General features: G+C 45.1%; 2 protein-coding genes across 2 annotated transcripts; one reads left to right on the plus strand and one right to left on the minus strand.

Moving 5' to 3' along the window:
- Positions 1-311: 311 nt before the first annotated feature.
- On the minus strand, positions 312-2,389 carry DAD1 (defender against cell death 1). Its single transcript, XM_059869066.1, has 3 exons — positions 2,148-2,389; positions 1,011-1,161; positions 312-500 (listed from the first exon to the last, which is right to left on the minus strand). The coding sequence occupies exons 1-2, from the start codon at positions 2,383-2,385 to the stop codon at positions 1,031-1,033; spliced, it is 369 nt and encodes a 122-aa protein (XP_059725049.1). The 5' UTR covers positions 2,386-2,389; the 3' UTR covers positions 312-500; positions 1,011-1,030.
- Positions 2,390-8,922: 6,533 nt separating this feature from the next.
- On the plus strand, positions 8,923-9,861 carry LOC132339073 (olfactory receptor 6E1-like). The gene has a single exon (XM_059869112.1). The coding sequence runs from the start codon at positions 8,923-8,925 to the stop codon at positions 9,859-9,861; it is 939 nt and encodes a 312-aa protein (XP_059725095.1).
- The last annotated feature ends 3,131 nt before the right edge of the window (positions 9,862-12,992 follow it).

Below are 12,992 nucleotides of genomic sequence, written 5' to 3' on the forward strand. Positions count from 1 at the left end.
ACTGGGGATGTGCTGGAGGACACTTCCCTCCCACTAACCACAAGCTCTGAATTTTCCATAGCTTTGAAGCCCAGGGGCAAGCTGGCAACAGACTCTGGGAAATCAAAAGGCAGGAAAGAGGGAGATGAAAAGGGTGGATGACAACTGAGTTTCCATAATCACTTGCTTCCTGCTTCCCTCCAAAACTGGGGCACAGGAAAAAAAGCCTGCTGGGTAGAAAACCAGGGAGAGAGGTAAAACCAAGGAGTCATGCCTGAGAGGGAAGCTGGATGCAGGAGAAGCTCTGTATTTGTCCCCAGTATGGAAAAGGCTGCAGTGTCATAAAGGGTTTTATTGAGGGAAAGGATCACAGTTACACAATGAGGCTGCAGACCCTCCACAGGACACTCTGAGGGGAGGAAATCTTGAGCCCTGCATCCCCTTCCTCCACCAAGGAAGAAGGTGGGAGTGTGCTGGGTACTTCCCCATGCCAGGCTTTGCCATCAGGAGCAGCTCAAGACCTGGAAAGAGAGCAGGACACGTCAGCAATGTCACTGCAGAGCAGAGGGGACAGAGCTCCCCCAAGCCCCAGTGATCCTGTGGCACCTTGCAAGAGTAACAACAGGGCATATCCCCATTCCCAACACCCAACTGTTCCTGTCCCCTGCTGTCCCATCTGCACAGAACTCCAGACCTGAACCCAGCCATGCCTCAGCCTCACAGAGCCCAGGACTTGGAGCTCCTAAAGCTTCTTCCCAAAGAAAAATGGAATTTCTCTCATAAGAGAGGAATGTGGGTAGGTTTCTGTAGCAGTCCTAGTTAATCTCTTTAATTATAAAAGCCAAAAAAGATAGATAGGCTCAAAATCAGAAAGCTATAAATCCTCACTCTGTGCCAACCCAGAGGACAACAGCTCAGCTGTGCTTGGCCAGGAGGAGCTCAGGGCACTCCTGGATGTATTCTCATTCTAGTTCTCCCCAAAAGCACTGCAGTCCTGTGTTTGCCCCTTTTTTGACCCCACAGATGAGTACCTGTCAGCCTCTCCCAGAGCTCAGCCAACGAAATTGATGACGACGAGATGGAGAATGGTGTTGGCAAAGAGGAAATCAGCAAAGGCTCGCTCGGGGGAAATGCCCTGGAACTCGCCCTTGTTCTGGGGGTTGATCTGGATCCGGAGGCAGACTGCACAGCAGAGCAAGAAGGAACCTTCAGTGAGCACAGGAGGAAATCATGGAGGAAAACAAAGCCTTCCTGGGGGAGCCCAGCCCAGGATGGGTCACTGTTCCCCCAAGGAAGGTACTCCATCATTCCTAAAGAGAAGCAGGACACTGGCAGGGAATTTGGATGGGGCTGTCACAGAGTCAGTGCTCCCACAGCACCACAGGGTGCCCAGAGTCCTGAGGGGAACAGGCTCAGAGCAGGCCTGGACTCACACAGGAGTGTGGATATTCCTCTGTCCTCTGCTGGGTGTGTCAGAAACACAGAATGATCTGAGCTGGAAGGGACCTTAGAGATTTTCTCATTCCAATCACAGGAACACCTTCCACTATCCCAGACTGCTCCAAGCCCCATCTAAACTTGCCTTGGACACCTCCAGGAACCAGGGCAGTCTGGGCACCCTGTGCCAGGGCCTCCCCACCCTCAGAGGGAACAATTCCTTCCCAATATCCCACTATCCACCCATCTGCCCTCTGGCAGTGGAAAACCATACCCCCTTGTCCCATCACTTCAGCCCTTTTCCAAAGTCCCTCTCCAGATGTCTTGGAGCCCCTTTAGGCCCTGGAAGGGGCTCTCAGATCTCACTGCAACCTTTTCCCCTCCTGAACACCCCCAGCTCTCCCAGCCCTCTGCTGAGGAGGGCTGCACAGAAACGGGGCGGCTTTGGGGTAGCAGCGCCTTGCATGTGCCCCAGCGGGACTCTCGGTCCCACCGAGCTGCAAGGACAGTCTGGGGCACAAGGCTCCAGGCCGGCCCCGCAGCTGCAGAGCAGGGCAGCGGAACGGGGAGCTGGGAAAGGCCGGGGATGCTGAGGGTCCCGGGGCTCCCCGGCTGCGGGGGCAGCGCTGAGCTCTACTGATTCCTAAGGCTCCCCGCCAAGCCCGCGGCCTCCGGGCGGAGACTCCCGGAGAGCCCGATCCGCGCCATGGCCGTGAGGGGCCGGCACTGACCGCCCAGGATGAAGCTGCCGACGGCCGAGATGAAGCCGCTGAGGAAGGAGTTGAAGGGGAAGGTGCCGACGCCGAGGCAGTATCCGAACTGCAGCGCGCCCGTGAGCAGTACGTAGAGCAGGAAGGCGTCCAGCGCCTTGAGGCGCCCGGCGGTGCCGCCGCCGTACTCGGACAGGAAGCGCCGCGCCACGGCCCGCACCGAGCCCGCCATGGCTGCTGCCGCCCCCGCACTGCGCATGCGCCGCACCGCGCGGGCGCGCAATGACGTGGCGGTGAGCGATAGGGGGAACCGCGCATGCGCCGAGGGGTTTGCGGTGTGCACGCCGCTGTGCTTGTCAAGAGCCAATAAGGGCGCAGAGCTGGCTGTTGCTGGGCAGATTAGAGAGTTGTTCTTTCCAAAAGCCAATCAGAGCCCAGCGCTGCTGCTGGGGGCGGGGTCTTGCCTGAGGCGGCTCGGCTGAGGGAGTGTCGGAGTATTCTTGGCTGAAGGAATGTCTGGGGCTCCTGGCTGAAGGGGTGTCCAGGGGCTTCCTGGGCGAAGGAATGTCCAGGGGTTTGTGGCCAAAAGAGTGTCCAGGGGGTTCCTGGCTGAGGGGTTTTCCTGGGGGATTCCTCACCGAAGGAGTGTCCAGGGATTTGTGGCCAAAGGAGCACCTGAGGCTCCTGGCCGAAGGAGTGTCCAGAGGGCTCCTGGCCGAAGGAGTGTCCAGAATCTACCACGAACGTGGTGGACAGCAGGCCTGTGTCGCCCTCCTTGGAGCTGGGGAAAGGCAAACCGCTGCTTTCCCTTATTTCCCTTTTTTTTTTTTAATTCCTCAATAACTATCATGGCGTCAACGTCGTGGAGCCTGAACTGAGCAAAACAACTGAAACCAAAACAACTGAAACCAAAACAACTCTGCTGCTTTTCGGTTTCTGAAGTGGGAAGCGACTTTTCAATGAACCAAAGCAGAACTTTTCTCTATATTCTATTTAAATCATTCCAGCCTCCCCAAAACAAGGGATGCTCTCGCTGTTTCCAGTGGATGCTCCCTCGCAGGCTCTGCAATGAGGAAAGGGCATTTTCCTGGAAATGGAATCATGGAATCACAGCTTGGAAAGGATGTTACCCTCACCTTCTGCAGCCCAGTTCCTTGCTAGCAGAACCTTTGGGGTGGATTAGGTGAGGTGACTCTGAATGAAGGGTGTTTGTAAATATGCACATGTAGGGTTTATTGTAGAACAGTTTGGTTGCACATAAAAAAGCCATATTACTATAAATTACGACCAAAATGTAATCATTTTGGTAGTCATTTATAGTAATATGACTTTTATAGTAATACATAATATTATAGTATAGTAATATATCATAATTTAGCAAAGTAGTATAGTAATATGTCATTTATAGTAATATGGTATAAAACCATAAAGATACCAGTCAAGAAAATGCATAAGGATAAAGGAAGAAAGATCTCACTAGCTGCAAAACAGTAAACATGAGGCAAATAATTAATCACAGGCTGTGATTAGGTCAGGTTTTAACAATAGGTAGGATATAACAGGAGAAATGTAAACAATCAGTGCAGCAAAGAACTCTCCAGTCCTGTTGCTACTTCATCTTCACGTGGCAACATCATCTTTTTATGGAATACCTGTAAAAAAGAGAATTGTGTCCTACTTGGAGCAGTTTAAAAAGAAGCATCTATTTTTCCAACTTCATTTCTTCTCTGGCATAATGTCACTGGATCTGCAATAATGGAGATGTCTGAAACATGTTTTCTCTAAAAAACAACAAACCTAAAGCACACTGGAGCTTCTTTTCACTCCTCAGTATCTTTACTTGCTAGGGTGGTCAAGGTTTCAGAGGCAGCACACACTGATCCTCCTTTCCACCATATCCCCTGGAATTTAACCCTGGAGGAAGCAAGTTGTACTGGTGCCTTGAGGTGGCTGCCTAGAACAGAGGCTAGACAAGGTTGAGAGAATAAATTTATATATTATATTTATATTTATTACATTTTTTATATTTATAAATTTATTAAAGGCCTTCAGTAGACACACCTTGGGCAGTCAAAAGCCTCCCAGAGGCTACACCCAGGGTGGATGAAGGTCAGGAGTTTTTCAGACAATTGTAAGTTTGGTCCATGTACATATCAGGGGTTAATGCTCCAATTACAGTTTCAGCTAATAAAGTCATTTACCCCCAGCTTGCTCCCCCCAACTCACTTTTGTTTATACTTTTTGGGGCTGTAGGGTGTCCTTGGCTATCAAGCCTGGAGGAATTGTTTGTCCAAAACGTGAAGACAGTAACTAACACTGTAAATGGAGTTTAGAGTTCTACACTAATGCAGAACAGAATTTGAAATACAGAAAACTAAAATCTGAAGGCACCAGCGCCTTCTCTGTGGGAAGTCCCAGACTCTCTGGGTGGGTGACAATATCTGTGTGAGTGTGGCTGCTGATCAACATCTGGATGTTCCTCAGTCCCTCTCCAGGGGGGTCTGTGATGGGCAGGGTCAGGGCGTGTCGGTGTTCTGGAGGTGAGTAAAGGGACACTGATTCCCCTCCCGGGTGAATGAAAACGATCCCAGTCTGCCTCCTGCTGTTGGAAAGTGATACAAAATTTAGAAATTTTTTGAAACTTTAGTCAGTTTTGTTCGCCTTTGCCAAGTTTCTTTTCAAAGGAGCATCACTCAAGGTGTGATGAGCTTAACATCTCAGCAGGCTAGGAGCAGCACAGAAGAGACACAAAAGATGATGACCATTAATGAACAGCAACTCAAACATCAGCTCTGGCATGGTCAGAGACACCTGGTCTGGGAAAAACTGAGAGAACCAAGGAATGAGGACCTAATTAACATCAGAGCCCAAGAGATCCATACCCAGTAGGAAAGCAAATGCTGAGAGCTGCATAACTTGAAACCAGTGAACACTGAATAATGAATTTCCATGGGTTTTTACTGTATAAGTATCTGAAAAATCTGGTAAAGAGTGATGTATGATGGAAGGATTGTCTCTGCACACCCAGGCAATGTGTTGTTGAGATATTGGGATACAAGACAGATGATGAACTTTGGACCTGGTTAGCACAAAGGATTTGATAACAGGATGCCTTGGCAAGAACTTTGAGGATTAAACAAAGATTCAGTCAGAGAGATTTACCGAAAAAAGAAAATTTCATAAAACTCCACAAGCAAGAGATATTGTAATATGCATAAGTTTGTGTATGTGATTTTAACCTAATCATTGTAGTAAACATTGCTAGTCTTCCTAAAACAGTATATAAGCACTGATAGTTCAGATAAATTTGAATTCTGATCACTCAGAATCAGTCTTTTCTCTCTTCATCACCAACAATGTGTGGATGAAATGATTTCTGTTGCACATCCTGGTTAGAGAAACATCCTGGCCAGAATAAAGTAATGCCTTGATTCTCTAACACTAACTATGTTGTAGGAGGGTTTTTCTTGCTGTTTCAGTGACACTGCAAGGGAACCATAAAAATAAATGTCTTTGATACCAACAGTCACACAGATCTGATGAGCCTGAGGCTGGGTTGTGGCCATCACTGTGGCTGTGTGAGGTGCAGCAGCTGTTCCAGGCCTGTGTGAGCTCTGAGGTGTTGGTAATCACTGTCAGCCACTGCTCCCTGCTGGGTTTATGTTGGATTAATCCCTTTTCTGACCCAGAGATGGGGCAGCTGAGAGGGGTTTTAAAAACTTTTATTCTATTTTCAGTCTCATGTGAAGGGTGAGACAATACAAACGTTATAAATCACACCATTCATAGTGGCACCCTAGAAAATGCTAAGATAAACTCTGAAATGTTAAGCCTTGTGTTTTACCTGCGTAAGTAGTAGTAATTAAAATAATTATTGTATAATCATAAGAAGAACAATGAGAAACTGTATGTTCCTAGTCTAAGGTGGCCATGCTTGGCTGAAATCTATGTATACTATAGAACAATGTAAGTTTAATAATTAACATGAAAGTTATATAACGATAGAATATAAAAGCATACCCATCCCAAACCTATGTCGGAGTCAGATTTGGGTCTGTACCCCTGACACCCAGAGCTCTTCAATAAAAGCACCTGCATAGAATCATTTCTTGTGATTATGTGTTCCTGAACGCTAACACCATCACAATCAGAAGCCAACTATTTCCTAATTACAATACATTATAAGTGTTTTTTGGCCTATCAGCTTTTGCCACCCCATGCTGTAAATGCCTTAAAGCCAATCATTTAAAATTACCCCTCTTGGGTCTTGCTACAATGCATCTTTCATGGTTCTATTTCTCCAAAGTATCTAATCTTATTTGCAAGGCCATACTCTGAAACTTGTTTCTGGTTCCATTTCTCTCTCAGCAATGTCTGTCCTGTTCCATGGCATTTCCAAGTCAGCATTTCTCCTCTCCAGGTTTGCACACAGGTGCTCACTGTGTGAGCCTTCTGCCAGGCTGCACCCACGGGCTGATCAAGCACTAAATTCTTGTTGCTTGGCACTGATGAAACTGTATTTGGACAGCTGTGCATGGTACAAAAACCAACAAATATGTTATTAGAGTGGTGTGAGTCCAGTGGAGGGCAGGAGTTTATCAGAGAACTGGGGCACATCACACCTGAGGAGAAGCAGAGAGAAGACAAAGTCAAGAGGAGGGATCTGCCTGAACTGTCCACTGAGGGGGACTCAGAGACAAGTTAGACCTCTCACAAAGGTGTAGGTCATGGCTTAAAGTAAATCTTTTCTGCACAAAAGGAAATAAATACTCACAATGAAAACACAAGGGAAGTTGTGGCACTGCAGGGAAGTTGATACATGCCCTGTTTGGAGATTTCAACACTTATTGCAAGAAGGCCATGAGCAACCTTTTCCTGCTTTGATTTTAGCACGGATTGGACCTCCAGAGGTCCTTCCCAATCTTATTTTCTCTGTGGTTTGATTATCCTCTTGCTGTTCTTTCACAAGTGTTTTCCCACAAGGTGTTTTTTTCAGATTTGACACCTAATTGGTCCCTGAGGTTTGACACAGTGAGGAAACACAGAACTGTAATACCCTGCCACTATTATATAAAGGAGCTGAAGAGAGAGGGATTTTTTTTTTTGCCAGAAATCAACTGTCAAACTAAGTTAAGGAGGATCAGAATCAGACTCAGAATATTCTTTATAGCATCCTGGATTTTTGTGGTAACTACCTGGAGCATTTCTTAGAGTTCTTAGAGGGTGTAGTTTTCTGAAGAATAGGGAAAGTTTAAAGGAACATTGACTTGGAAAACTGAACTTTTAATCTTCAAACTAAAGTAAAAGCCTTTAGCTGTTACTGAGGGAGTTTCTTGGTTTAGGGGAGCATTCTCAACTTCCAGATAATATCAGTCCATATGTGCTATTGAAAAGTATGTCCTATATTTAGTATGGTTTGTGAGAGGAAAGTTGTTTTGTGTTGGTGTTTTTTGAGAAACAACCATAAGATGATGCCAATAAACTCCTGTGTTTTGCTGGGCAAAGAGCTCTAAGGGGAAAGATTTGATGGGAATAGTGCATTAAGAAGGGTTGTACCATCCCAGTTTATAGCTATCCTTTTGTTGAGTATTTCAAGAGGGAAATTTGAGTGTCTTGTTTGATATGGGTTGTCAGCTAAATAAGATGGGCTTGCTTTGCCAGGAAATTCATTGTGTTGTTGTTTACTTCAGTCATTCAGAAATATCTGAAATGAGTCTGAAGTGAATCTAAAGCCAGATTAAAATATCCAGATAACATAATAGATAATATGAGTGCAAAACAAGACAGGGCAAGGAGGGCTGGTGTCTGGGAGGAAGAGGAGGGAGAATGCAGTTGAAAAACCACAGATGGGACCTGGCAAGCCTGCAAGAATAGACTGTGATTGAAGGGGATCAGACAGAGATTTCAGGTTTCACTTCAGGAGGTGATGCCATGGTGGAGTTTTGCAGCAGTGCCACAGACAGGGTCACTGGACACAGAATACTGAGCTTGGGTGGGGGGCTGTGAGAGGGAGAGGTTCTTGCACACAGGGGCTCTGAAGAAGAAAGAATGTCCATCAGCATCAGAGCTGATGCACTGGAGCTGTAGAGCTGAGGGTAAACAAACAGGCAATTTCCTCACAGTGGTTCCCATTCCCTCTCTCCCACTGGTGTTTGCTGTAGCATCCAGCACTGCTCTGTGCATTTTGCCTTCTCTCAGTGGTAGCCAGAAGCCTCAACTTTGCAGTGTTGCTGTCTGTCTGGCCTCTTCTCTGAAGAGTTTCTACCTCTCTCTCTTCTCTTCTACCTCTCTCACTTTCCCTGTCTCCTTTTAACTGCAGTAACTTTCTCTTTTACAATATTAATGTGTCCTTGCACCAATCTAACCTGCTTCAGAGTCAGTCTGTGTGTGACTGCAGTCCTCTGTGGTAAGTCTCTGGACACAGCAAAGTTGCCATTCTGGGCATTTGGCTATTTTTTTTTTTTTTTCTTTTTTTTTTTGGTTTCTTGGAGGGTGGATGTTGTCATATCATTCACAGAGTGCCAATATAGCTTCTGCACCTCTCAGGAATTGTTTTTACTGGAGTGAGGACTCAGTCTTACAAGTGGAGCTTGGGACCCCTTTTACATAACCAGGATTTTTAATATGTGATTACTGTGGCTTCTGCAGTCTTTTCCAAGAGGTTTGTTGTTGGTATTGCCCTGTAATGTTAGCAAAGCCAAACTGACATGTGTTCAGCTGTTTTCCAGCAGTTCCCAAACCAGATCTTTTCTTTTTCTTGCCAGCTTTTCCTGCCAGCTTTTTCAATGATGTCTCAATGAACCACACAACTGTAGTGGAGTTTGTCCTCCTGGGACTGGCTAACAGCCACCGTTGGGAGATCACCCTCTTCGTGTTCCTTGGCATTGCCTATCTCCTGATCCTGCTGGGAAACATTTCTGTCATCAGCATCACCCTTACCAATAACTTCCTCCAGACCCCCATGTACTACTTCCTCAGGAATTTTGCCCTTCTGGAAATCACTTTCACCTCCACGTTCCTTCCCAGCACCCTGTACAGCCTCCTGACAGAGAGGAAGACAATTTCCCTGCCTGGCTGCTTCCTCCAGATGCTGTTTTTCTACTGCCTGGGTACCTGCACCCTTTTCTACATGGCAGTGATGTCCTTGGACCGCTACGTTGCCATCTGCCACCCCTTGCACTACCCAGCCATCATGAACAGCAGATTCTGCCTGCAGCTGATCCTGGGCTGCTGGGCACTGACTTTTCTCCTGATGCTTCCCCCCACCATCATGACAGTGCAGTTGCCATTCTGTGGTCCCAATGTCATGAACCACTTTTACTGTGATGCTTCCCTGTTGTTGCAGCTGTCCTGCACAGACACAGGCTTCATCGAAGAGCTGATGTTCATCATACTCATCCTAATCCTCCCTGGTACCCTGATAGTAACTGCTGTTTCTTATGGCTGCATTATTGTCACCATCTTGCACATTCCATCATCTGCAGGCAGGAGGAAGGCATTTTCCACGTGCTCAGCTCACCTCATAGTGGTGATGGTGTTTTACAGCACCTGTATTTACAGGTACATCCGCCCAGCCCAGCGAGGTGGGCAGGACTCTGACAAAGTTCTGTCTTTGTTCTTCTCCGTGCTGACTCAGACACTCAACCCTTACATCTACTCACTCAGGAACAGGCAAGTCAAGCAAGCTTTAAAGGAGAGAATTCTGAAGTTTTCTGGCTCCCTGAGGCAGATATGAACGGTGGAGTCTTGTATTTTCTAATAATAAAATAATAATTATTCTGATAATAAAATAATAAATATAAGCCAAGATTTGCTTATTCCTCTCTTACTAATGGTTGCTTCATATGATCCCACCTTTGTCCAGAGTGGGTGCTTTCCTTTTATACTAGATGTGCTCTAATACAAATTTCACTACGACATATCTAGTTTTTGACTGCCAAAATCAGTTCCTATAACATAGGTCCTTCCAACCAGCAGTCTGGCTGTCCTCCAGTATGTCTGCAGGAAAGATATTCAAGGCAGAAGCTGAGAAGCAATAAAGCTGCAGAGAGCAGCAGTAGTAAGTCTGGTGTACAAGATCTCCATAGACATTGCTCATGGCAAGAAAACTGGGATCATCTATTGAAAAGTTTGAGAGGATTGTTAGAGAAATTAAGAACAAGTCAGTTGGAAGGAAATTAAGGAATCCAACTCCATGTTCTTGGAAGGTTAATTATGGTATGATATGATATGATATGATATGATATGATATGATATGATATGATATGATATTATATTATATTATATTATGTTATGTTATATTATATTATGCTATACTAAAACTGTACTAAAGAATAGAGAAAGGATACAGACAGAAGGCTGAAAGATACTGATGAAAAACTTGTGACTCTCTCCAGAGTCTCTACACAGTTTGACTGTGATTGGTCATTAAGTAAAAACAATTCACATGAAACCAATGAAACAATCACCTACCCCATTCCAAAGCAGAAAAACACAGGAGAAGCAAATGAGATAATACTGGTTGTTTTTTTTTTTTCCTTTTTCTCTGAGGCTTCTCAGCTTCCCAGGAGAGAAATCCTGGCAAAGGGATTTTTCCAGAAAATATGATGGTGACAGTGGAGTAGCCCATCCAAGTATCTGAATTGTTTCCCAGATGCAACATCTGTATTGTGAATTAAAGATGCTGATTTCAAATGGTTTGTGCTTTGTAGATGTTATGTAATTCCTACTGTTGACAATGAAAACATGCCAGCACAGAAAGGATTTTCTAATCTTCTGTTACCTGGTGTCAGCTTTGCCTTAGCATTTCCCCCCTTGCTGGGATGGGTCAGCCGTAGTGAGTAACCAAATTTCCACTCACACCTTCCACCCCACAGTGGGAAAAGAGGAAAATCAGAAACAAAAACTCTCGTAGATTGAGATAAAGACAGAGAGATGGTTTGCCAATTTCTACCAGGAGTGAAACGCACTGGATTTGGGGAAAACCAATGTCATTTATTGCCAACTAAGATAGTTTAGACTGTGAGAAACAAAATAAAATACTAAATACCTGAATAAACAAGTTTATTAATTCATTCATTCCAGAGTCCAGCACTGTCCCAGCACACAGGGTAATTGGGGAGGGTTATGGTCAATGCATGTGGGTTCTTCACAGGCTACAGAGAACACACTGGGCTACCAAGCCACACAGCAACTACAGAAATACCATTCTTATTATTATTTTTGGTTTTAGAACTTCAACTTTCACAAAACTGTGTTTACAGTCACTACTATACACACTGAACCCATCAACAGAATTCCTTGTCCTCCCTCTAATTCAGTATAGGATAATCCTGGATCCCAAGTACAATAATCCTTGATCCCAAGCACAATTCATGGAACATTTTGTTTCAGTCTTAGCTGTAAAGGCATTTCCAGGTTTGGGGCTGGCTTTGGCTGTGTACAGTGAATCCAGGAGTCTCCACCAGTAATTTTTACAGCTGTGTGGACAGTCAGGGGAACTTGGAATGGTCCTTTCCACTTTTGCTTGAGTGGTTCTTTGCTCCAAGTCTGGACATATTCCCAGTGTGTGGTGGAACATCGAAGGTCACTGATGATGCCAAAACAATAAACCTGTGCAAGGATGAGAGTGTTCTTTCCCAAAGTTCCCCAAACCCCCTCAAATTGTGATTTCTTGCTGTATGTTTTACCCTGGGTATAATTACAGCCTGACACGTGCCAACAACAACGACTCTCAAAGCACTGAATAAAATCTTCTCAGTTTTTTACACTGTTGTGACTCCACTGCTCATCTACAGTCTGACAAATAGAAAAGTGAAGGATACCCTGAGCAAAGTGATCAAGAAATGTGAATAATTCCAAAAGCTTAGGGAACTGTAAGTATTTTTTCCCCTAGAAGACGATGAAAGAAAATAATGTACTTGAGAAAACTTCTCATTAAATTTTTAGTTCCCAGAGCCTGTGATATTTACCCTTTACTGTTTACTATCAGATTGGCTAATCTGAGTGACTTTAACTGCCCAAAGTGAGGATGAGGCATTTTTCTGTGGGAAAGGGTTGTCTCTTTATGAATTGCACCAATTGCCTGGGTGTCCAGTTCAGATTTTATCTCAGCAGTGATTCCCCAAATCAGCTGATTACAATCCCACTCCTCTGTACAGTGTCCCATTTCACCCTGTTAGAGTTGTTAAGGACAGCTGAATCTTTAGATTTAAGGAATATTTTTTAAGACAGCTAAAGATATGTCTAAAGATTAATGAATCAAATTCAGAGGGAACAATCCAATCTCTTGTTTAAAGGAACTATACCAACATGACTAGAATTTTCTCAGTGGGTGTGAATGCTAGACAGCTGCAAGTGGGAATATTTTTTCAAAAATTAAATTACATGCTGGTAATTCTTAACTGGTTCCACACTTTCAGACATTTCATATTCATATTAGTTTGGTAATTGACATCTCTGCTGTTTTCAGCCATTTATGTGAAGTTCAAAACTTTTCTTTTCTAGGCCAAACACTGATGGGAAAAGTTAAGACGAGTTCTACAGCCATGTAGAATTTACCAGCATCCTCTTTAAGGTTTGTCTCACTGAGCAGAGAGGGATGTGCTGAAGCTCTGATGGGACAGAGGACAGGGCCTGGGGTGCTGCATTTCAACCTGGATGTGTGAATGCAGGGCTCAGCCAGAGCAGGGTGGAGGGAGGGAGCTGGGAGCTGGGGTGGCTGCTGGGTCCTCAAGGGGTCAGCAGTGTGTGATGCAGTCATGGTGTGTTGCAGTGACAGTGTTGCAGTCACTGTGTTGTAGTGAGTGATGCAGTGACAGTGATGCAGTCACTCTGTTGCAGACACAGTGTTGCAGTGACAGTGCT

This window comes from Haemorhous mexicanus, chromosome 28, assembly GCF_027477595.1.
Source record: "Haemorhous mexicanus isolate bHaeMex1 chromosome 28, bHaeMex1.pri, whole genome shotgun sequence".
NCBI lineage: Eukaryota > Metazoa > Chordata > Aves > Passeriformes > Fringillidae > Haemorhous > Haemorhous mexicanus.

What these genes read in the sequence shown, in the direction of transcription:
- DAD1 (XM_059869066.1), bottom strand. Translation starts at nt 2,385, where the DNA reads ATGCGCAGTGCGGGGGCGGCAGCAGCCATGGCGGGCTCGGTGCGGGCC. An exon ending in CGGCAGCTTCATCCTGGGCG is followed by an intron (nt 1,162 to 2,147) that starts GTCAGTGCCGGC and finishes TCTGCTGTGCAG; the next exon opens with TCTGCCTCCGGATCCAGATC.
- LOC132339073 (XM_059869112.1), top strand. Translation starts at nt 8,923, where the DNA reads ATGAACCACACAACTGTAGTGGAGTTTGTCCTCCTGGGACTGGCTAAC.